Here is a 22,582-nt window from a genome sequence, read left to right on the forward strand (position 1 = left end):
GATATTAGCTCTCCTCTCTCTCCCCTTCCTGTGGGCTGAAGACAGATGTGAACCAGATCAAACTATGCAGAAGAGCACACTAAATACCAAGGCAGAAGAAAGATGAGATGCTGGATAATCTCAGGCAAAATCAGCTTATCCACTTTAGATTACCACTGAGGGGTTGCATGACAGAGAAACCAGCTTCTAATTTTAGGAACCACTGTGCATGTCTTTTGTAGCAGCTTGGACTATAAAAGGTCACGTGCCTCTGGGTACTTCTCTGGGCCCCATTTAACTGGTTTACAAAACTGGAAAGAATGATCTAAGTATTATTAACTTAGTCTTTAACTTACTGTATTCTTTACTTAAAAAAAAAAAGTATGTATATTTAGTAGAATAAAAAATTGAAGTTTCCAATACTTTAACATGTGAAAACCCTTTGCACAATTTACCCACCAATTCAACAATTACAAAATGCCCACTAAGTACCAGGTAACTGTTAAGGTGCCTGAAACTACTTGAGATGCTAAGAATAAAGTGGTAAAACAAAAGGAAGATTCATTTCCCCGTGAATGAAACTTAAAACTTGAGAGGAAGCCTACAATAAGCAAGCTAACAATAAACAAATAAGATTATTTCAAATTAATAAAAGAGGGTATTTTAAAAAGAGAAACTGCAGATACATTGAGTATACCTTGGGGTTGGGAAGGGAATCCGTTGATTTACACAGGGTAGTCAAAGTCATATAAAAACCTGGGTGAAGGGTATTCCAGGTTAAAATGAGCAAGTCCAAAGCGTAGACAGAGGAGAACAAGATGGCATATGGTCATGAGCTACCAAGCAAGCTCCTGTGGCTGGGGCTGCCAGTGAGGGAGGGTGACAATGACAGAAAGCATCTCAGACGTAGGCAGAGGAAGCCTGGTATTAAGTGCATAGTTGCTGTATTACTATCAGGACAAGTGTTCCTGATGAAAAACAACAAAAAACTGCTACTCCCTTAATTCTATGTTAGGTTCCAGGAACAAATGATATTCCCCGTAGAAAATTATGATCTTAGCTGCCCTGCAGTAAGTGACTGCAATTTCACATTCTCTTTATAAATGTCTTTACTCTGAAACAGACATTTTAACTTTTTAAAGGTGACTTCAGAAGCAGGGAAAAAAAACTTAAACCTATTTGGTATCTAATAGAGCTAAAGCTTTCTCTGATATTTTTACATAAGTGAACAAATTTCACATATGCATTCAGTTAACAAATGTTTCATGAGCAACTACTATGTGTGCCAGACACTGCTGAAGGTACTGAGAATATAACCATAAACAAAGACCCAGGCCTTGTGGAGTTTAATAAATCAGAATACATTTCAAAGTTTAAAAATGGTAATAAAATTTTTTAAACCTGCTTTTGGCTGACTCCTTAATGCCTAAATTTTAGGTTTGAAAATGCAAATTAACATCCTCTCTTTTCTTCTCATTTTCTGCTGTAATTGAGGAAAAGAATTCCAGTTTTCTAAGGCTTAGTATATATTGAAAGCAGTACATCAGAATTTAAATTAAATCTAAAAACAGTTAAATCTACCTTTATATTTTAAGAAACTAGAAATACGAAGTCTGTTGAGTGCTCCAGTTCTGTGGCACAGAAAGTGTTATCAAGAGTCCTAAGACATGAAAGGGAACTATAAACATTTTATTGATACACTTGTTAAACACAGAGAATCAAGGTATATCCATTATCTCTCCCCTCTAGATCCCACTAAAATGACAATAAATGAGTAACAACAGTTTAAGAGAGTAAGAACAAAGGAGCATTCAGGGAAACAGCAGAAAGACGACAATAAAAAATGTACTGGAAAATGGAAAGCAGCTAACAGCAGAATAAAAGAAATTGAAACCTAAGAGCCCGTGGAAGGGGTTGCCAAGGAGAGGCAAACAGATTTAGCCCCTGCACCGGGTCAGGAAAGGACAGTGAGACAGTGGGGCTCAAAACAGGGCTGCTGGTTCAAACACCTACTTAGGATGCAGAGAAGCCCCACTCTAAAGAACCAGTTTTCTTTCGGTGGAAACCGAACCAGACAAGGTACCAGTCAGAGCTGAAGCTGATGGTGAAGTACGAAACTGAAAACAAGGTTAAGTGAAAGGATTCATACTGAACAATGAGCTGCACAGCTATTATCTCTCTGGCTCCCACTTCCCTCTGAGACAGGCCACTGACAGTCCCTTCCCAAAATGAGACATCGTATGTCTTCTGGCTCACCACCTTGTAACTAAAGCCCTCCAGCTGATTAGCTCTGCCAGTGGACACAGCATTTCCAATTTACTTTTTAACACCTCATTCTTAGATGGTAACAGATAACAAAAGATAACTAGATACTGCAGTCTCCTAACATAAATAAGAAAAAAGAACTCAGAGGAAACGGGAGTGCCAAAATTAGATTTTTAAGAAAGTAATCTTCTCAAGGATACTCAATTTACAAAATAGAGGCTATGGAAAATGTAACACTCCAAAGCAAGAGTTCTTAAATATATTACAGAAATGTAAAAATCCGTGAAAGAGTTGGAAACAAAAGTTAAAGAACTCTCCCAAAAATGGAAAGAGGGTGAAAAATAGAGGAAGAACAAAAAAAACAAAAAAAATCCCACTAGAGGATCAGTGTAGAAAACTCCAAGGTCCATTATGACAGGAATTCCGGAAAGAACAAATAAATCAGAGAACAACTGAAGGAAATGAACCTACAAGTTGAAAGGGCCCAATGAGTACCTGCCCAAGAAGGAAAAAGATCCACACCAAGCCATCATTCAGAGAAAAAGGAAGAGGAAGGAACTGGCATCAGGCTTCTCAAAGGCAACACTGGATGCTAACAGGGAGAAGAAATGCGTTCCAACCTCTGAGGAAAAAGGATTTCCAACAACGAGCCAAACCTAGAAGGGTGAAGTAGAATAAAGACATCTGTTCCAGGAAGTCAAGTTCTCACAAACTACCATTCATGAAATCTTTCTCATGAAACACTACATAAATGAGAATGAAAGATGCTGGGTACCACTAAAATGAGGGAGTAAAACAAGAAAAAATGGGATCCAGGATCAAGGAGATCCCAAACAGGAGAGGCGAAAGGAATTCTGACAATGGTGATGTGACAACGGTGATGTGACAACGGTAAGAACAAAGGAAAATCCAAGGACAACAGGTATGCAATCCACCTAGAACACCCAGCCCAGACTGAAGCCGCATTGGAGGGACAGGAGTCAAGGCAAAGTAAAACTGAGGGAACATCAGATGGGCTTCGATATACTAACAGGAGATTTTTTAGTCTTTGTCAGAGGACCTGAGGATGATTTAGTGACAGATTCACAGAAAATGAGGCAAATTACTCGACTGAAACACCAGCATGGAGAACAGGGGTGGGTGGAGGTGTGTTTCAATTACCTGATTCTTTTGACCATGGAGAAAATCACAGTGAAAGTTTCAGTACAGTAAGACAAAAGTGACAGGATTATTTAAAAAAAAAGAAAAAAGGAAAAACAAGGTAAAATTATTAACTCTGAGAGAAAATTATAGCAGAAAGGATATAATCATAATCCATTACCTGGCAGCAGTAAACAGCATTTATATGGAAATAATAATATCCACTCTTATATTTCCCATAGCTGCTAACAAAGTATAATTTGGTGGCTTAACACAAAACACATCTCCTAACAGTTCTGGGCACCAGAAGACCAAAATCAGAATCAATGGACTCAAGTTAGAGTCAGCTAGGCAGCTCCTTCTAGGGGGACCAGGCAAGAATCCGATTTTTTGTCTTTCTGAGCTTCTGGAGACCATGTACATTCCTTGGCTCATGAGCCTTTCCTGGCATTACTCAATTTCTTGCTTCTGGTGTCACATCTACCTCCTTAGATCTTATCTCTCTTTTCCTTTTAAGAACCCTTGTCTGTTTAGGACCTAGGAGGATAATCCAAAATAATCTTCCCATCTCAAAATCCTTAACTTAATCATTCCTTAAATTCCTTGGCGGTATAAAGTAATATTCATACATTCCAGGGATTAGGATGCAGGCATCATGGGGTCTGGGGCAGGGCAGCATCATTCGGTCTGCTACAACTATGAACACTGGTTTAAACAATAATAACGTTTTAAACAAAACTGAGAATACAGGGGAGGAACACTAGGGGCAGAACAAAACTCAATTCTTAGCTAACATTTACATCTAAGGATGTCTAAAACTGGTAAAGAAACAGCTATATGAGTGTACTGTTTAGAAATAGGAAAATAAATAAAAGAAACCAGCTAAAAGGTTTTGGGAGAAGGGGACTCAAGGTGAGGACAGTGAGCGGGGCAGAAAATGTTAATTTTCCCCCATAGGCATTTTGAAACCATTGACTTCTTAAATAGCTTAACCTAAAGCAAAACTAATATTAGGTGGCTGAGGAGGGAGAGAAATCTTGACTAGAGATTGGAAAGGTACCTCCAAGGCTAAGAGAGCAAACAAAACCCACAAAGAAAAGAAGTGCAAGGTTACTCATTCATCCTTATTAAAAACCTGTATTAGAGGTTATGAAACAACCAATTAAGGAATTAAGATTTCCTAAATTCATCCTTTTCACAGCATCAGGGGGCAATCTACTTAAAAAGGCAAATTAGTAGCAAACACAAACCTTTAAGTACACTAATATCTTGGCTTGAGCTAAACTTGAAATACAAACACAAACTTAATCTAAGAATTATGGATGGCTAACAGCTAGTACAGAGTTCACCAAATGTTAACGGATGTGAGAACAGCACAGTTATTCAGTCTGACAGAAATGCTGAGTGAAAGAATAAGACACTACACCTTACCTGTCTTCTCTTCTTCCAAGAAAAACTATAAACTACCTCGTCGATCGAAGTGCAGACTGTACACCAACAGCAGCAACACAGCCACGGCTGGAGCTGGTTAGAGATGCTCTATCACAGGCCCCCCCACCCCACACCTAACAGGCGGAATCATAACATAATCTGCATTTTAACAAGATTCCCGGGAAATTCACGAGCACAAAAAGCTTGAGAAATACTGGTAATGTGCTAGTACAATTCGTATGAGAAAACAAAACATAGCACACTTCTGAATAAGGAATCAATTAGAGAAGTAAGGGTGGTCATTGGTACATAAAGTCAGCTTTCTCTTCAGGCTTCCAGAGATTTTTAAACTCTACACAGATTAATCAGTTTACACAGAACATCAGCACAGAATGGGGAGGAGCAGGGCTTTTTTAGAGCCTCAACAGTTAAGGGTCAATGCTTTTAACAGGCTTTTCCTGAGATCACACTTTCAGAGGCTCTCCCAGCCCCACTAGTACTGGCTAAGGGAAAATGAAAACTAATAGTAAAGGATGCTTTGGGCTTAAGTGTATGTTCAAAATCTCCAATTACATTATTCTTTATAGAGAAGATGTAGAGTATAAAATCAGAGGAAAGAACAAAACACAGAAGGAACTTGAGAACATGAGAACAGGAAAATGAAACAAAAATAAGGAACAAGCTTGAACTTTTGTTGCCACACATTAATTTTAAATTAGTCAAATTAATAGTCAAAGTGCCAGACCCCAGCCTAACCCCAATTCTGATTCAACTAATCTTCCTAGTTCTCTCTTTGGATTTCCCAAACTCCTAACCTAACCAAGGTAAGCTGTATGCATGTATACAACATACACTTATTTAAAGCACTCATAACCTGCTCCAACAACTAGTTTACCCTGACCTGTGGACTCAATAGCTTTCAGTTTCCTGTTAATTGTTATTGTTATTTCTGTTAATCATGCATTAAAAAAACTAAACTGCACCAACTAAATTTTCTGAGTCCTTAGTATGTGCCAAAACTAATAAGCACTCATGTACATTTAATCCTGAATTACAAGCAAATACTATTATCTCCACTTACAGATAAGAAAACTAACTCACAGCAGTTCTCGAATATTCGTTTCCTTATCCTCTGCCTTCCTTTGCCTGCCAGAAACAAAAAATCGCTTCATTTAGAAAGCTTTTTCCATCTACTTTAGGCCCAAATTATTTGTTTGAGCTTCCATACAACTTTCCTCACCTATTATATGATTCAAGCTGGGAAAAAGGGCTATGCTACTACAAATAAGAATAGGAAAAACCAAGGACACGAAAAGCATCTATAAACTTACATACACTCAAACAAGTAAGTGGAAAAGACTTTTCTGAATGGTAATATTGACTTAGATATTGTCACAGGTGAGGAAATGTGCACACCCACTCACTGCTGGAAGAAGTAAAACCAACACCAACTCTCAAAGGCAATACATACCATAAGCCATAAAAAGAGATCACACCTTTTCACCAGCAATTCCACTTCCAGAAATAAACTCTAAAATAGTAAGATTTTTACAAGGATGTTCATCATGAATTTATAATAGCAAAAATTGTAAACAACCAGTGTCCAAATTAAACACACTAGACACCCAATTAAAATATACCACACAGATATTTATTCTTAGATGTTAACTGAAAAAAAAAGCATAATACAAAATTATGGATAATGCTAGTTTCGAAAATATATATTCACAGCATAAAGGACTCTCCAATGGAAAGATCTATGCCAAAATGTTAACAGACATATCTAAAAATGTGAGATTATATGTGATTTTATTTCATTTTTGTTTACTTATGGTGGTTCCAAAGTCATAAGAACAAAGGTTCAACCCGTGGCTCCCCCACTTATAAACTGTGTGACCTTAGTCAAGTTACTTCATGTAAATCTTGATTTATTCATCTTTAAATGAAAACAATACCTATCCTCAGAGGTTGGTTGGGAAAATTATGAGATAATGCACATAAAGCACTTACAATGGGAGAGACAGCTAGTTTCTTGAACACTTATTTTTTTAAATATATGACATTTTATATTTATATTCAGAAAGTTACTTTTCCTTAAAGATTAAAAATTCTTAATACTAATAAATTACCACACAGCAGGAATTTAATTAAGCATTTTCTCATCAACTAGAGCAGTATACAAATCATAACATTTTGGCATTTTAAACAATGTTAACAAAATTCCCAAGAAATTCAGTTGAGAATGAGAGATGGTGGACATGTGAACCGAAGGACCTATGTCTTACTGAACAGTCAAAAAAAAAATACATTAGAAGGAAAAAAGAATAATGCCTCGTATAGTCCTAATTTACTAACCACCAAAATAAGACCTGGTCACTTCAGACATCACCAGAACAGTAACATCAAGTGCAGAAAGCTCATGGCCTAATTTAGCAAGGGGAAGACACACAGACGGGGCATGAATGAATCCCAACTGTTCTTTTTAAAGACTTGGATAGTTTATTAAGTTATCAATTATAAATTTGACTTAGCTTTAATATTTAGAGTCCACTAAAATTGCATATCCAAATGCACATCCCAAACACGTAAAATCACCTCAGCAACTCTTCAGACTGAAGGTAGAGAAATTATAGGCCAGTTAAAAGAAAACAGTAGCTACTGGGGCAAGTCATCAGATAGTCTCTAAGATGGGGCTTACAGACGTGGTCTATCATGGATTTTGGGGAAGTATTTTCCCTCTTTCAAATCTAAAATGAACATGCTTTCTTAAGTTAAAAATATGCAAACTTTGGGAACAATATATAAGAAATTTGTGACAGCATCTCTGGGGACACAGAACCTGGGAGAATGGGGTAAGAGGGAGACATATTTTCAACATATACCTCTTGGACCGTTTAGAGTCTCATTTAAGAAAGATCCTACTCTGTTTCTCCTATTAATTCCCGAATATTTTCATCATCCCTTAGAGAAATGCTGTAACCCACTGGGAGTCACTCCCCTTATTACCACCCCCCCCCTCCACCAGCCCTAGCAACTGCTAAATCTACTTCCTTACTCACTAAATTTGCCTATTCCAGATATTCATTATGAATGGAATCATAATATGTGATCCTCTGTGACTGGCTTCTTCACTTAACATGTCTTCAAAGGTCACTCATGTTGCAGTACATATCAGTACCTCACTCCTTCCTATAGCTACATATTTCATCATATGGATTGGATATACCACATTTTCTTTACGCATCATCAGTTGTCAGACGTTTTGTTTGTTTCCATTTTTTGGCTATTACAAACAATAAATAAAGTTGCTATAAATATTCCCTTACAAGTTGTTGTGGACATGTTTTCAATTCTCTTAGGTACACACCTAGGAATACAATTGCTGTTATATGGTAAATCTATGTTTAACTTTTTAAGAACTGCCAAAACTGCTAAAATGAAGATTTTGAAACATGGGATACAGAGGAAAGAAAAAGACTTGTAAGCTACAACAAACATTTACCTGGAGAAATCTCCAGTAATATTCGTCAGTAAATGCAACTCACAACCATTTTAAACCACTGAGAGAACCTGGAAGACATTATTTATGTCTTTGAAGCCCTGAGATACATGTAATTTTCATTTAACTCCAAGGAACAGCTAAGTGTACTATAGCACCATCTCAACATCAAACAGCATCAACAATAACTTGAAAAAGGGAAAATAATGTACTATTCACATTCCCATTATTACCTGTAAAATATTTACATGGGATTATTAGTCATGAAAAGACAAAGGATCTCCTAGTACCATAACAAGTTAATACCAAAAGCCACAGTGTTATGGAAAATACTTATTTTAATAAAATTGACTCTAATACACCTTAAGTAAAAGAACCATCTCTTTTCTTCACATTCTCCACAACACTGGGCATTCATCACACACTCGTTGACTTGTGGATGTGTAACAGGTCTCACCTTGGCTCTACCCACTCCATATGAGAATCAGAGGTTTTGATTTGATCAACAATATTTTTTTTAAATGGAAACAAAGCTGAAACCTAAAAAGCAGACAGAACAGCTAACTCATAATCTTAAGTTAACATTGCTCAACTTCCTTGAGCTTCAGTGTCCTTGTATATAAAATGACAATAATGTCTACTCAGAAGCTATTGTAAAAAATGCAACCTTGATCATTCCTTATCTGCAATTTCATTACAAAGAAAATGCAATGCAGTTATTAAATTTTCCTATAATGCTGAAGACTTTGCTTAATTAGAACATACATCAACTAATGTATTGGCTGTCTATGTTGTTAACATAAGTTTTACAAAAAAATGAAACATAAATAAAATCCATGGGATTTTCTTTTTTAAACTAGAAAGTATAAAACAAATGAGGCGAAACCTTGGTCAAAAATTTGGGTTTTGCCTAGTCCCACCCTGAAATAGCCAACAAAATCAAGTAATCCAGTTCTAGTTTTCAAACTGTTAATCTGGGATAAACATGTCTCACAGCAGTACTGATCTGTATTTTTAAATGTATTTCCTACTTTCATGTTCTGCTGAGGGCTCTTTCTGTCCACCTCCAACTTACACTGTTCCTTCCCACAGAACCCCAGCTACATATAAAGACTAGGAGCGCACAATAGCTAGCTAACAGGGGAAGCAACCTGAACGTCCATCAGTGGCTTATCTTGTGAATGGATAAACAAAATGTGGTCTATACATACAACAATGTAATGTTATTCAACCTTAAAAAGAAGGAAATCCTGTCAGATGTTACAACATGGATGAACCTTGAGGACAAGGAGTGAGTCATGAAAAGACAAATACTGTATGATTCCACTTACATGATGTATCTAAAGTAGACAAATTCATAGAAACAGAAAACAGAATGGTGGATACCAGGGGCTGAAGGGAGGGGAGAATGGGAAGTTGTTTAATGGGTCCAGTTTCAGTTTTGTAAGATGAAAAAGTTCTGGGGACCTGTTACACCACAATGTGAATATAGTTAACACTACTGAACTATACACCTAAAAATGGTTAAAATAGTAAACTGTGTATTTTTTATTACTAAAAATGCATTGAAGTGTTAAAAAATAATTTCACTTGAAGAACTGGCTCTGCCGGCAGAAAAAAAAAGTACTTTTTTTAATGTCAAGGGCAAAAAAAAAAAAAGAAAAAGACTAGGAGCAATCCCTTCTCTACTACCAATTCCTGTAATGACCATTTTTGCATGATGATTCCTAGAAAAGGGATTTGACAAGAATTATTTATTCCTACAACAGGCTGTTTCACTTGATACAGAGTCTTCTCAGCAACAGAATGTATTAAAGCTTCCTCTGAGGCTATCTCAGAAACATCTACTCCAAGCTGATAGGGACTCTTATCCTGTGATAAGCTGGAAAAAAACAGAGATCCAGGGAAACACCAAAAAGATTCTAGTTCCACTTCCACACAAAGACCTGAAACTCTACAATGGCAGGTTCAGAAGGTAACAATTTTGTAGATCTTTATAAAATTTTTAAAAATTTCCCACCAATCCTCCTTCTTACCTATTTTGGTTTCCTCTCTTAATACAGGCCACTGAAGAGTTGAGATTCCTTCTAAATGAAATATAAAACAAGCAAATGGTTCAAAATCCAATATATCCCTCTAATATTTTTACCCATGCGTAAAGAGACAGAAGCCTTTAATTAAAAAAAAATTAAGATGGGAATATACTAAAGCTGTCGAGTCCAATATCTAAGACAAGATTCATCTCTCTAATATATCAGGAGCAGTAAGTACTAAGAGGATTCCTGAGAAAGAACACCACCCTCTTAATAGCCTAAAAACTATTATTACCTTATAAATACATCCTTTACTCTTACACATTTCAGTAGGCCCATAACTATGGAAAAACTTCAGTTTAAACAGGGTTATTGGTCCCTGAACCCTCTTGAACTGCATAAAAGACATCATTCAAAGATTTCAGAAGATAAAATCCCGGGTGCTACTGGAACATTCAGAGGGAGTCAACCAAAAGAAACTAAAATTATAAGATATAACTGCTGGTATAGTGGCATATACAAGCATTCAACAACAATTTGCCAAGGATTTCACATATGCCACAGGCAAAAATGTAGATGACATTTTAATCAACTACTGCTAATATTAACTAAAAATATTTGTATTAATAAAAAATATCAGCTGTTTCTTTTCTAATAAGCCCATTGTTTAAACATGGATGGGAAATCGACACAGCTAATTTGAAGTCCCACCTACTCTGACACAATTTTTAAATGGATAGAAAAAAAATGGTCACAAAAATACAGAAAACAGTAAATAGCCGATAGTACATTCTTAGAATGGAAAATTCAGCAACTATCTTAAAATAGTATTATGCTGGACGTTAAAGTAGAATTTAAAGAGAAACACTATTCCTTCCCTCTCTTCTCCCTTTCATAGTAAGAGTTGGAAAGTTACCATGCCAATTTTATGCCTTTCTTCCAAGAAAGACACATCAAACTCAAAACAGAACACAATGTCAAGGGCATCAACTCACTTCTAATGACCAGGCAGCCAACCCAGAAATGGCACTATACTAAGACTCTGACGGGTTCAGTAATCCTAGTATTAATGACAGTTGGACCTGGAGAGTGGGAAAAGCCCTAAAAAAACTTTTAGAGCTAAAGTATTTTGGCAAATACATACTGGTATTTAATTTCTGTAAGAAAAAGACAAGCTTAAAAATAGGTACTTTAAAACTCCTAAAGGTACCCCCCTCCTTCAACAAGATCACCAGATGTAAGAGTATAAGGCAGATCTAAATTGGTATCTAAACAACAGTGAGGGAGTAGGCTGTAAAAACCTCAAGTCATAGTAAAGTTTTATAGGAAACCTTTAGATATTCATGCACAAAAGATGCACACTATTCTGGTAACTTATCTTGTGGTTCATGAGACTCTTTTAAAGCATCAGTACAATGAAATCTATTAACACACTAATTCAACAGTTGTCAGATATTTCTGGAAGGCAGGATTTCCTTACATTACAAAAGCTCAAGGACCCCAAAGACCTTTTAAAGTTTAAAGTATTTATTCATTTAAAAATAGTAATAAACCTTACACATTAACAAAAATTTTATGACAAATTGATGTTATTTTCCCCAAAAATAGTGAGAAGAACTCCATTACTTTACATTACTGCAAATCTCTTTGATGTCTGGTTTAACAGAAGGTGCCCAGACTCTCCTAACTGGCTCCTGCATTCACTATCTACATAGTGTTCTGTCAATTAAATATATGAAGAAAATCCAGCCTCTCTCAGGTATATAGTTGGAAAGGGAGGAGTTTTTAATAGGCGTCTCAGGTAATTGTAGATGTTCCTTTGATACTATACCAAAACTCAACAACTGGTAGCTCCTTAGAGGTGTGTGGAATCTGAAACTTTATCAGCTGTCTGTTACATTAAAATCCAATGCCCTATCCTGCACTTTTTCATGCATGATTTTTTAACATCACAGGCACTGGTCTTTGTAAAATACTAATTCAAACTTATACAGATCTTCCAAAAGTTGACACATTACACAAATCAAAAATCACATTTATTAGTATTACTACTGATCGCATCTGAAAAATCTGTAAGTACTGGGAAGTTACAAATTAAGGATAGCAGACACATATTTTCCAAAATTCTCATTTTTGCTTCAAAGTACAAATTTTATCATGGCAACAAATACTGTCCACTGAGGCAACAAATTCACTGACCACCAGAGAAAATGTCTGCCAAACACCCACTTCTGAATAAGCACAGCTTCTCAGTAGTTCTTTATAGTAAAAGTAATGTTCAGGCTCAAAACTCAAATAACTGCCAATGTGTTTCCTCTAGACAACCACTGCACTTGGTCTGCAGAAGTGCTTTATGTGTACTTTTCATTTTGTCACACAGAACATTTAACATGTGTTCAAGAGTCAAGATTTAGCAAAATTAATTATTTTTACTGCTTCATCAGGACAATCTAAGCAAAATGGTCATTTTTAAAACTGGCTGGTACATAGCAATGAAGAGTGCCATGACTGCTACTTCCTTTTGGTGCCGGGACCTGGATTCATGCTAAGGTGCTAGCAAGATTTACCCACACTGCTTTTGCACCAATGGTACAAATGACAACACAGTGAAAACAGCAAATATTTTCTCAGTATTATTAACACAGTTTCAACTTCACAGACCTTTCAAAGAATTCAGGGACTGCCAGAACACACTGTGAAATGGAATAAATGACAGCTGTTTCAGCAACAGTTATAGACCCTCTCACTGGAAAAATGCACATATGTACAAGTACACACAATACAATTTTACATACAATTTCAGAGGGTTCACAAAGCCCTTTGTCACATTTACAGCACATCACAGCTTTAAAATTCCATTAGCAGAAAATTCAGTAAATCTCCAAAATGGATCTAATGACTTCAAAACAATAATCTACCATGCATTACAAATAAACTCCTTTATAAACAAGTCACATTTCAACAACCTCAAACACCTTTACCTGAAGTGAAAGAAACAGCTCAAGTTTTGAAATATAGAAAATTACATTAGGGAAATTAAAAGGTTTGAGGTAAGAATCCCAGCTCTACCACCTGCTCAAGGATAGTTATTAAATTAACTTTCCTAGCCTAGTTTTCTCATGTGTAATATGGAAAAACTGCAGAACTCATTTATTTCAAAATTTTTGTGAAGATTAATGAATTAATATATATAAAGCACCTAAACAGTACCTGGCACATAGTTAAGCACTCAGTAAATGCTGACTGCTCCAGACAGACATGCCATCTCTTCCTTACACTGATTATATAGTGATAGTAATCATATTCAGTTACTCATGAGAAATCTTAACATATTACAAGCCCTTTACTTCTACGAAGGAAACAACCTGCAGACCACTGATTACTCAATTATAATTTCCATTATCACCTAAGAGAAAAGAGAGTATAGTTGAGGATAACAGCTAAAAATATCTATCTCCAACCTTTCAATTTCCCTATTTAACAGCATAAGAAGCCTAAAATATAGTTTACCTTTCTTCCTACAACTGAACTAGGCAAACACAGATGTGCAAATACATAATATATGGGAGAAAAACTGTACTGATATTAAAATAACAGAAATGATTATTTAATATTTAACAATAACAAATAATCTTCAATAAAAAACATTTACAATTAAAATAATTAAAGTAACCATCTTGGTTAATAATTGTTCTGTATTTCTTACCCAAAGTTACACACTTCAGATTATCCACATGTACTTGAATTTTTAATAATTTATTGCAACAAGTAAAATTTGAACAATTATCAGTTGTTATTGGAAAAAAAAAAACTAGGAAAAAATTCCTATTTTCACTTCAAAACAATCAACTTGGTCTTCTAGTTTGTTGAATCCAGACTTTAACAACAAAATCAATAATATTTCTCTTATTGAATAACAAAGAGCTGGGAAGGGGTCAAGTAATGCCAAGTATAAAAAGGGCAGCACTGGGCACAGGCTAAGGTGCCCAGTGCTGGGTATGAAGGTTCATCACATTACACCACATACTTTCTGTAATGTTTGTAATCTCTATAATAAGGTGTTTTAAAAAAACACAAATAAACTAGGCAAATTAAAAAACAGGCAATTATTAGCTTCAGGAAAAATAAAGGGATGCACAAGAGATGAGCAACACTGAAGAGTAGCACTGGTTCAGTAGCAAACATCTGCACGGTCCTAATGTGTAAGCACTGACTTCTAATTTAACCGTAACGTGATGGGGAATTGGGGCATGGGGATGATACTGTGAAGAGTTTAATCTTCTACTGGGAAGAAGTCAACTAAAGTCTAAAATTGATGAGAAACAGAAGTATCCTTTTATTTTTCAAAAAAGGCATTTAAGCACCAGGGGATACAACTAGAACAGTTCAGTGTAGCTGTGCTAAGCAGGACTAGGGAAGATTCGGGAGTGGGTGAAGTAGGGACTGCCCCCTTTCCATTCTACACCCTTTAGTACAGTACTGGATTTTCCAAGAACCCTTTAACTGAAATTTCACAAATACAGAAAATCAAAACAAAAGTGTCCAGGTTAATCAGTTACTACAAACATTTGCACAACCCTCATCCAGGTCAGACACCAACCCCAAGAGCATTCCCAAGCCCCTTCCCTCATCACAACTCCCTCCCACCACTTACCTGAAAGTAACCATTATATTGGCTTATATTTATAGCAATTACTTTGTAGCTATTCTTTAGCGTATGAATAGGTGTCTCTAAACCTATGGCTTCGTTTTGAATGTTTTTTGAACTCTTAGTGGAATAGAGGAATATGTATAAAAACACACCCTGGCCAAGGAGAAATTTTTAGTAGCTTTTGAAGACAATTCCCCACATTTTCCTCCTCCTCTGATTTCTTCCTTACTTGCCATAAAAGTTCAAGTAGTAACAAGAACTAAACCCTTACAAGGCACTTACTATGTGCCTGCTTTTTGTTTTATGTATATTAACTCATTTCATCATCTAAACAACATTATATGAACAGATTTTTATTGTTATCCTCATTTTATAGGGGAGGAAACAAAAAAAGGTGAGTGAACTTGCCCAAATCACACAGCTGGTAGGTGACAAAGAGTAGGATTCAAACAACGCAGGTTAGCACCACTGTCTCTGCTACCTACTGTCTCCTGAGAAAGGAGTCAATAAAGGAAAAATTCAAAGTATGGAATATGATGAAATGCTACTACTGCTATACCACAAAAACGAAAATGAAAACCACATGACATGAGAGTATCAAGTACTCCCAGACAAGCAGTTATACTGAAGGTAACCAAAGTGCCTAAAGAGTCCAGTGCATAGCATAAATATCCCAATAAAAGCTGCGAGTGTCCTGAAGGGGCCTACATGGGCCAAAAAAACAGTGAGAATATTTGGTCAAATGTCAAAACTCTTAGTTCTGCAATAATGAAAAACTCTGGCCTTGAGTAACTAAGTTCTGTAGACTTATTCTTAAGGCCCCGAACACCCAACATCTCAAAGTTGAGATTTCATACAATTAAAGTAAGGATCAACAGAAATAGCCTATTCCAGTCCTGTCACTTTAAAGCTAAGAATACTGGAAACCAGAAGAAAGCTTACTCAAAGTGACACCTACAAGCCTGTCACTAGGATAAAACCCAAGGTCTCCTGACTTCTTTCTATTAGACAACTGTGTATCATCAGTGCAATTATAAAGCTGCCAAATAAATAAATCCACAGATGCCACAAGTATATCTCAATTACCCTTTTACCAATTCTCTTCCCCCTTCAAAACCTTGTAATAGTAACATTTATATTCCTTCATTCAACAAATACTAACACCTTCTGTGAGCCAGGCACCTGGGCATAGCAGTTTATTTAGGATGCCCTGCATACAGCATAAAGATGCGTTAGTCCTACATAGCTTACAGTATAACAGCAGAGTTACCAAATATTACAGGTACAAAGTGCTATGAAGATTTAAAAAATACTTCCAAAAAAGGGTGGAAGTAAAAGGGTTAGAGACATGACTTGAAGGATGAATAGGGTAAGAAAAAAATTGTGGGATGAGGGTCCGGCATTCCAAGGCAAAACAGCAAAAAATAAAAATAAATAAAAATATCCCAACCTAAGAGTGTACAGGACTTTTTGTTTGAAGTGTTTGAAGAACCGTATTCATTTAGACGGATCACACACCATATCAGCAAATGAACTTAAGAGAAGTAAGGGCTATCCTGATGAATGCACTCACATTCTAGGCTGAAATATTTGACCTTAAGTCATAAGCCTGTGGATATAGTGACCACTGAAGATTTCAGAAGAAAATAAAACTGGGACTGCATTTAAGATTAACTTAGAAGCAAAAAGCAAAACACAGGATAAGAAGCAGGGATCATTTAAGAAGTTACTGCAATCTTAATGCATGACACTGAGAACCTGAAGTAGGCGCAAGTGGGTATGGAAAGAAGATGAAAGCACTGGTATGCCGTGGCAGCTACCTACACGAAGGAGCACTAATGGGAAAGAACTGCCACTGGAGCGTTAGCACACATGGGCGAGCTAAACTAAAGGTGGAGCTAGATGTAACCTGTCTAGAGATTACAGTCTAAACCAAGAAGGAAATGTATTAATCTTATTTCAGAAAGGCAAATATTCTATTAGTAAAATAAACATAACAGACTATGACATGCAAACTCTAGCATGCAAAAATACCCAAATTAAAGCAGAGTCTTCAAATTTGAAAATTGGGTGCTTTTCATACTTTGTTTGTATAGATACAGGTACTACAACAAGTCATGTTTTTATTAAAATATACATACCAAGTCTCAGCATGTTAAGATTCTAAGAATATAGTAGTATATATTGAAGCAGTATTTAACAACCTCAAATGAAAAGCATTTAATGAACGGAATCAGTAGCAAAAGGCAGCATCAAAGTATTAGCAGATGAGAACTATAACTGATCCATCATACACATCACAAACTATCATTGGTTCGGTTAGGGAAGTTTAGAATCACCAATTTCTTCTGATTAAGTAAAACCCTTGTGGTCTTTCTGCCTACTATTAACTAGTAAACTATGAGCTCCTTCAGAGCAGGGTTTATGGTCTAGATACACTGTAGCCCCACTGGCCAGTAGTGTTTAGAAGGTCCCTAACAGATCTTTGATGGTAAAAATAGAAATCAACCAAGGAATGTTTTTCAGGTATACAGCACTTTCATAACTTGGTATTACACAACAGCACAGAACTAATAATCCAATATGAGTGCCTACTACTCAACAGGTAATGGAGTGACAAAGTGAGTAACACATGACTCCTCCCTTGAATGTAGGATTTACTTCTATAATCAAGTGAACCACCACAGGTCACCAGAAAACCTTGGTTTGCACTATTTGTGTGACCATCAATGAGTCTCCTAACTACTTTAAGCTTCTGGTTTCCTAACTGAAAAAGAGACGAGGATTTACTGGAAAAGAACATGATGGTGCTCAGTTAAGTTTCACAATATATGCCAGTTGGCTCCCCACTGGACTCACCGAACTCTTATCAGACACTTCATAGTGACACAGACACAAGGAAATCCAAGCATTCAGCTGGCTCAACACAAAACACATCCTACCATCACCTGAAAAAAATCCTTAAAACAAAACTGTATTCGTAGACAGCAGGGGTCAGAAATACGATCTTAATACGAAGACAATACAATCTAGGAGATGATTTATAAATTTTCATTATAGACTAAAAAGCATGTTTTAGTTAAGCTGAGTTTTGTTAGAAAATTTCTACTGTTAATTCAAGACAAAGAATACTATAAACATTCTAAGTTTAAATATTTCTGAATGATGAAGTAATGCAACTTCTTTATGGGAAACAATGCCTTCTCCACCTAAGACCATCTCAAATCAAGTAAGCGCAAAACCCTAAAGTCTCAAAATTTAAGATTTTTGAAATACACTAATAAACTTTTGGGAAAAATTAAGACTTAAGTACTTCAACCTATTAATCCAGCTTCTAACTGCACAATAAGCTCCCCAGAAGACATGCCATATACCCACAGCATTATTTTCTTATCCACCTAAAGTAATCCTTACAAGACAAAAAAAGTGTGTCATTTGAGCCAGTATTTCTTCATAGAAAATGCCAATCAACACCACACTCTCAAAGTAGTACGTTGAAAAAAATCTAAAAATCTCCCCTCAAAAATAATAGATGCTGTCAAGAATGTTTCTAAGCTGAATGCTAATGGCACCTGTTTAAACACAATTACCTAAAAGCAATGCAGAAACATGAAAAAGCACCTTTTATTTGTATGTGGAATTTATATGGCAAGGAAACCTTAAACATATGAACCACAAATTTTCTTGTGATGGTTTTATCTACATATTATCTACTGCCCCTTTCATATAACTCAAGGAAAAATATTAATAAAACAAGTCATAAATAAAAGATTTAAGACAATTTTCCAGAAAGGTAACTTTTAAAACTATTCTTCCATTGCTTAGACAATAAACAGAAATGTTCTTAAACTATGTAACAGATTCAGCTGCAAGGAAAAACTTCAATAATGAAGATTTTGAAAAGATTCTGTATTCAAATTTTGCATTATTAAACGTCTTCTTACCTTCTGCTACATCATCATCTACTGCTCCTTTCACCTGAGAAAAACACCACTGAATATCATTCCCTCCTCCAGCTCCTGGAAAAAAGAAAAAATATAACAATTAAAACTGAGCTCTGTTCATGTTTACTCACGTAAACATAGAGATGGTATCCATGGCTAGCACGTATAATAGTCTAGTACTGCCCACATACAACCACCACCCTAGAGCACTAATTTGGAAAAAGGTTAGTCGCCAAGAGTCGGTACTGCATTAAAAAAGAGATATTCCAGGTATTAAATATTTAAAGGCCATGTACTATCGTTAACATAATACATGGTTCAAAGTTTCCCTTCCATTTTCCCTTCCCCTCAAATATAGTAAAAGCCTTACATTCAAGCAAGACCTACCAGAAAAAAGTAAATACCGAAAGTTAGAGAGTTTTCCTTTAAGTGTACAAAAAGCCTGCAGAAAAGTTAATAAGATTAAACTACCATAAAACATGGAACGGAGAGAAAACTTCAGGAACATTACCGCCTGGGTGAGGAGTAATGATTCACATGAACGCTATCACCAAAGCGCGCATACAGCAAACAACACTCACCACCCATTTCTTTGCATTTCATTACCAGCAAATCATTAAGTCCAGCCAGAGAGGAAAAGAAACCGAAATGAATGCTGGTGAGATACTGTCAAAGGAAGCCTGTTTTCCCTCCCTTCATCGTATTCCTCACAATCCAAAGGACCGTGCAAAGAATTAATTTTGCTAGTTTCTCACCATCTTGTGCAAAACAATTTTAATTTCACTAAATCATTCAACGAAGACAACCAACAGCAACTTGTTTACGGCAAACTGTAAGTCAATCCAATATGGTAACTTTTAAAAATGTTTTATTATCTAAATATTTTTTAAAAGCACAGAAAATTGGTTTAGTCCCAGAATGTGTCTATTTCTCTTCATGTCTATTTATCTGCCACTCACTGAAGTATCTTGGATCTACGGAGAAGGGAATTGAATCTAGATCTAAATTGATTCCACTACGAATAAAAATTGATTCTACTCGGAAGAGGTTCAGCAACATTAAAACGTACAAAACTGATCCTGAATGCAATTACCTTTCTCTTCCTTCACCTCCATTCCTTGCTGAATAGTCAAACCTGGTTCTCTCTCTTGAGTCCTCCAGTCTCCCCACCACCCCAATCCTGCCCCGGCAAGCTTTTACCTAAATCTCTCCCCTTTGCTATTTATATCACTGAACTCCACAACTATTTTAACTAACTCTGCGAAACCCTTTTGGGAAAAGGACCTCTGCACGAAAGCTAACATGCAAAGTGGAAAGTTTAAATTACATCTTTCATGCAACTTGCTGTATTAAAGGCCTTGCACTCTTTGCACGTAAAGAGTAGGAAACGAAAGGGAGATGATTCAAGGAAAAAAAAAAAATACAATCTCAAAAACATACGTACCCACAGAAGGGAAAAAAATAAGACACACGTCCCCATTGTATCTTAACTTGTAAAGCAGTCTTCCTTCTAAGCACAAAATCTTTTAGTATAAACGCCCAAGAAGGCTTGCATTAGGGGAAAAACAGGAATTAAAGGAAGATCCGCAAAGCAGCCCGGAGCGCGGGGCTGGCGGCGGCGGTGACACCGAGAGCCAGAGCTGGAGGGACAAATCTGCACTCGCCCCCACCCCGCCCCACCCACGCCTTACACTGTGTCCGCCCGCACACCCCACCCCCACCCATGCCAAGGTTCCAGCCCTCATTTTAAAAGCCATTTCGCTATCACAGCGGCCCCCTCGGCTCCTCAGGACCGTACCCACCCCGCCCCACCCTACTTGACCAATTCCCTGGAATCCAAGGGGCGCCCCGTGGCTCCACCGGAGGCGCCGGCGGTCGCTAGGGGGTGATGGAGGGAGGAGGAAGGAAGCGGTGCCTTGTCAGTGGACGAGGGTAATTTCTCCTTTACCTGCCATGTTGCGCTGCAAATGGTGACCCTGCTGGGTTCCTCGGGGTCTCCGCTTCCTGAACTCACCCCCCTCACCTGGGGATGGGGGGGCAGAGAGGGCGGATGGCGGCGGATGGCACCTGTGGGGGGAGGGGGCGGGGGTCAGGGGAGAAGGAAGGAGGGCGGGCAGACCAGCCGGCAGGATGGTGGATTTCACTCTGGGGCTTCCCCGCTCGTGCTTTTTCTCCAGCAGCGGCGGCGGCAGCTACGACAGCGACGGCGGCGGCGGCGGCGGCAGGGGCAGGCGACTCCACTTTCAAAATGGCGCCGGCTGGCCTGGTCAGTGACGTCACCATGGGCGGGGCCGCAAGGCGGGGCGGGCGGGCGGGGGAGCGGCCAGCGGGCTCCCGGCCCCGCCCCTGCCCCCGCCGCCCCGCCCCTTCTCGGCCGCGTGCCGGCTGGCCTGACCCGCGCCGCTCGCTGCCTCTGCGAGGCTGGTCTGGCCTCCCTGGGTCGCCGGTGTGCCCGCTCTCGCCGTCCCAGCCCGCGGGTCCTGCTGCGTACCACAGCCCCGACCTTCGGGCCGCTGATGGACCCTGGGACGGGCTCGGCCGTCCGGTCCCCGCGCCCGCGCGCAGGGCTTCGTGGGGTCTTGTGTTTTTTTAGAGAATACCCGTATTGCTACCTAACAGACCGACACTAGGTTAGCCCTGAGGACAGAGAAATAAAGGGACGGTGGTGGTGCCGACTCGCTGCTCAGACAAGGTGAAAGTTCACGGATCTGAGGAGGAGGTAGCTGGGCTGGTTCCATCTGGGTGAATTATATTACCTTCTGGTCCTCGGGAATGGAAGCCAGAGACCCTGGCGACCGAAAGCGATTAAAAGTGGCCTCTAAACAGAAAACTGGGTTTGCTGGTAGCAAGACATGGCCGGAAAAGTAGCCCAGCTGTGTCCAGCGCAAAGTGTGGAGACAGTGGTAAGAGCTGACCTCCGTAGCCAGGCTGCCCAATGCCGATGCTAAGGATAAGATGAGAGTAATCATCCTACCTTAAAGGATTGCTTGGAAGATTAAATGCAATTTGAGCACATGGTAAATGTCAGCTGTACTTATTATTAGATTTGTATTGAAAGCATCTTCAATAGCTAGGTATAAGGTAAAAAACAGGAAACACCCGTTATCAGCCAGAAGGAGATGTGTACTTCATTGAAAGATGTACTAATGGTGCAGTTACTATAAACTACTCTTTGGCTATCTCACTTAATCTCCACAATACTGCTATGAGATAGATATCTGCATTTCCCACATGAAAAACACCTGTAAAAATATCCAAAACTTGACCTTAAGTCTGAAGGGTGTGATAAGGCATTCAGAAACCAAGAGGAAGTTTGTGATCACACCTCCTCTCCACGATCTCCACTTTCTACGTTATTCTTAATCTCTAGAACAGTTCGGTTGTAAAACAAGTTTCAAAATCCATCTACAGGGAACAGCACACCATTGTGTTATTATTCCTCCATTTCTACATTAATATCTCTCAATTAGCCAGTGAACAAACCAAAATTAAAAACCCATGCTGTGTATCTGTCATCCTTCAGGTACTTGTACAAACAGGCACAAAACCTGAATGCACGGAATGCTGTATTTACTTCTATTTTGGTTGATGTTATAAATATATTTCTCTGGATATGCCTTTACTGTTGTTTTCTTTTTCA

General features: G+C 38.0%; 1 protein-coding gene and 1 long non-coding RNA gene across 11 annotated transcripts in view; one reads left to right on the forward strand and one right to left on the reverse strand.

The window, feature by feature from the left end:
* The window catches only part of PPP2R2A (protein phosphatase 2 regulatory subunit Balpha), an 85,388-nt gene extending 64,222 nt beyond the window's left edge, over positions 1-21,166 (reverse strand). For 2 of the 10 annotated variants that reach the window (XM_057486279.1, XM_057508401.1), the window contains exons 1-2: positions 20,387-20,564; positions 18,943-19,017 (exon numbers count right to left, since the gene is read on the reverse strand). Coding sequence is in view for 6 of the 10 variants with exons in the window: in XM_036888804.2 (XP_036744699.2) it covers positions 10,351-10,401; positions 18,943-19,017; positions 19,330-19,450 (247 nt within the window). In the remaining 4 variants the exon portion in view is untranslated. Of the gene's footprint in view, positions 1-10,350; positions 10,402-18,942; positions 19,018-19,329; positions 19,466-20,386; positions 20,569-20,890 lie in introns of those variants that run through there. The other 8 variants (XM_036888810.2, XM_036888807.2, XM_036888804.2 and 5 more) reach the window with 8 other exon arrangements.
* LOC130678924 (uncharacterized) lies at positions 19,611-20,019 on the forward strand. Its single transcript, XR_008991882.1, has 2 exons — positions 19,611-19,774; positions 19,907-20,019. It is a non-coding gene; the product is annotated as an uncharacterized LOC130678924 (long non-coding RNA).
* Positions 21,167-22,582: the final 1,416 nt, after the last annotated feature.

The sequence above is a fragment of the Manis pentadactyla genome, chromosome 1 (genome assembly GCF_030020395.1).
Source record: "Manis pentadactyla isolate mManPen7 chromosome 1, mManPen7.hap1, whole genome shotgun sequence".
In the NCBI taxonomy this organism is placed as follows: domain Eukaryota; kingdom Metazoa; phylum Chordata; class Mammalia; order Pholidota; family Manidae; genus Manis; species Manis pentadactyla.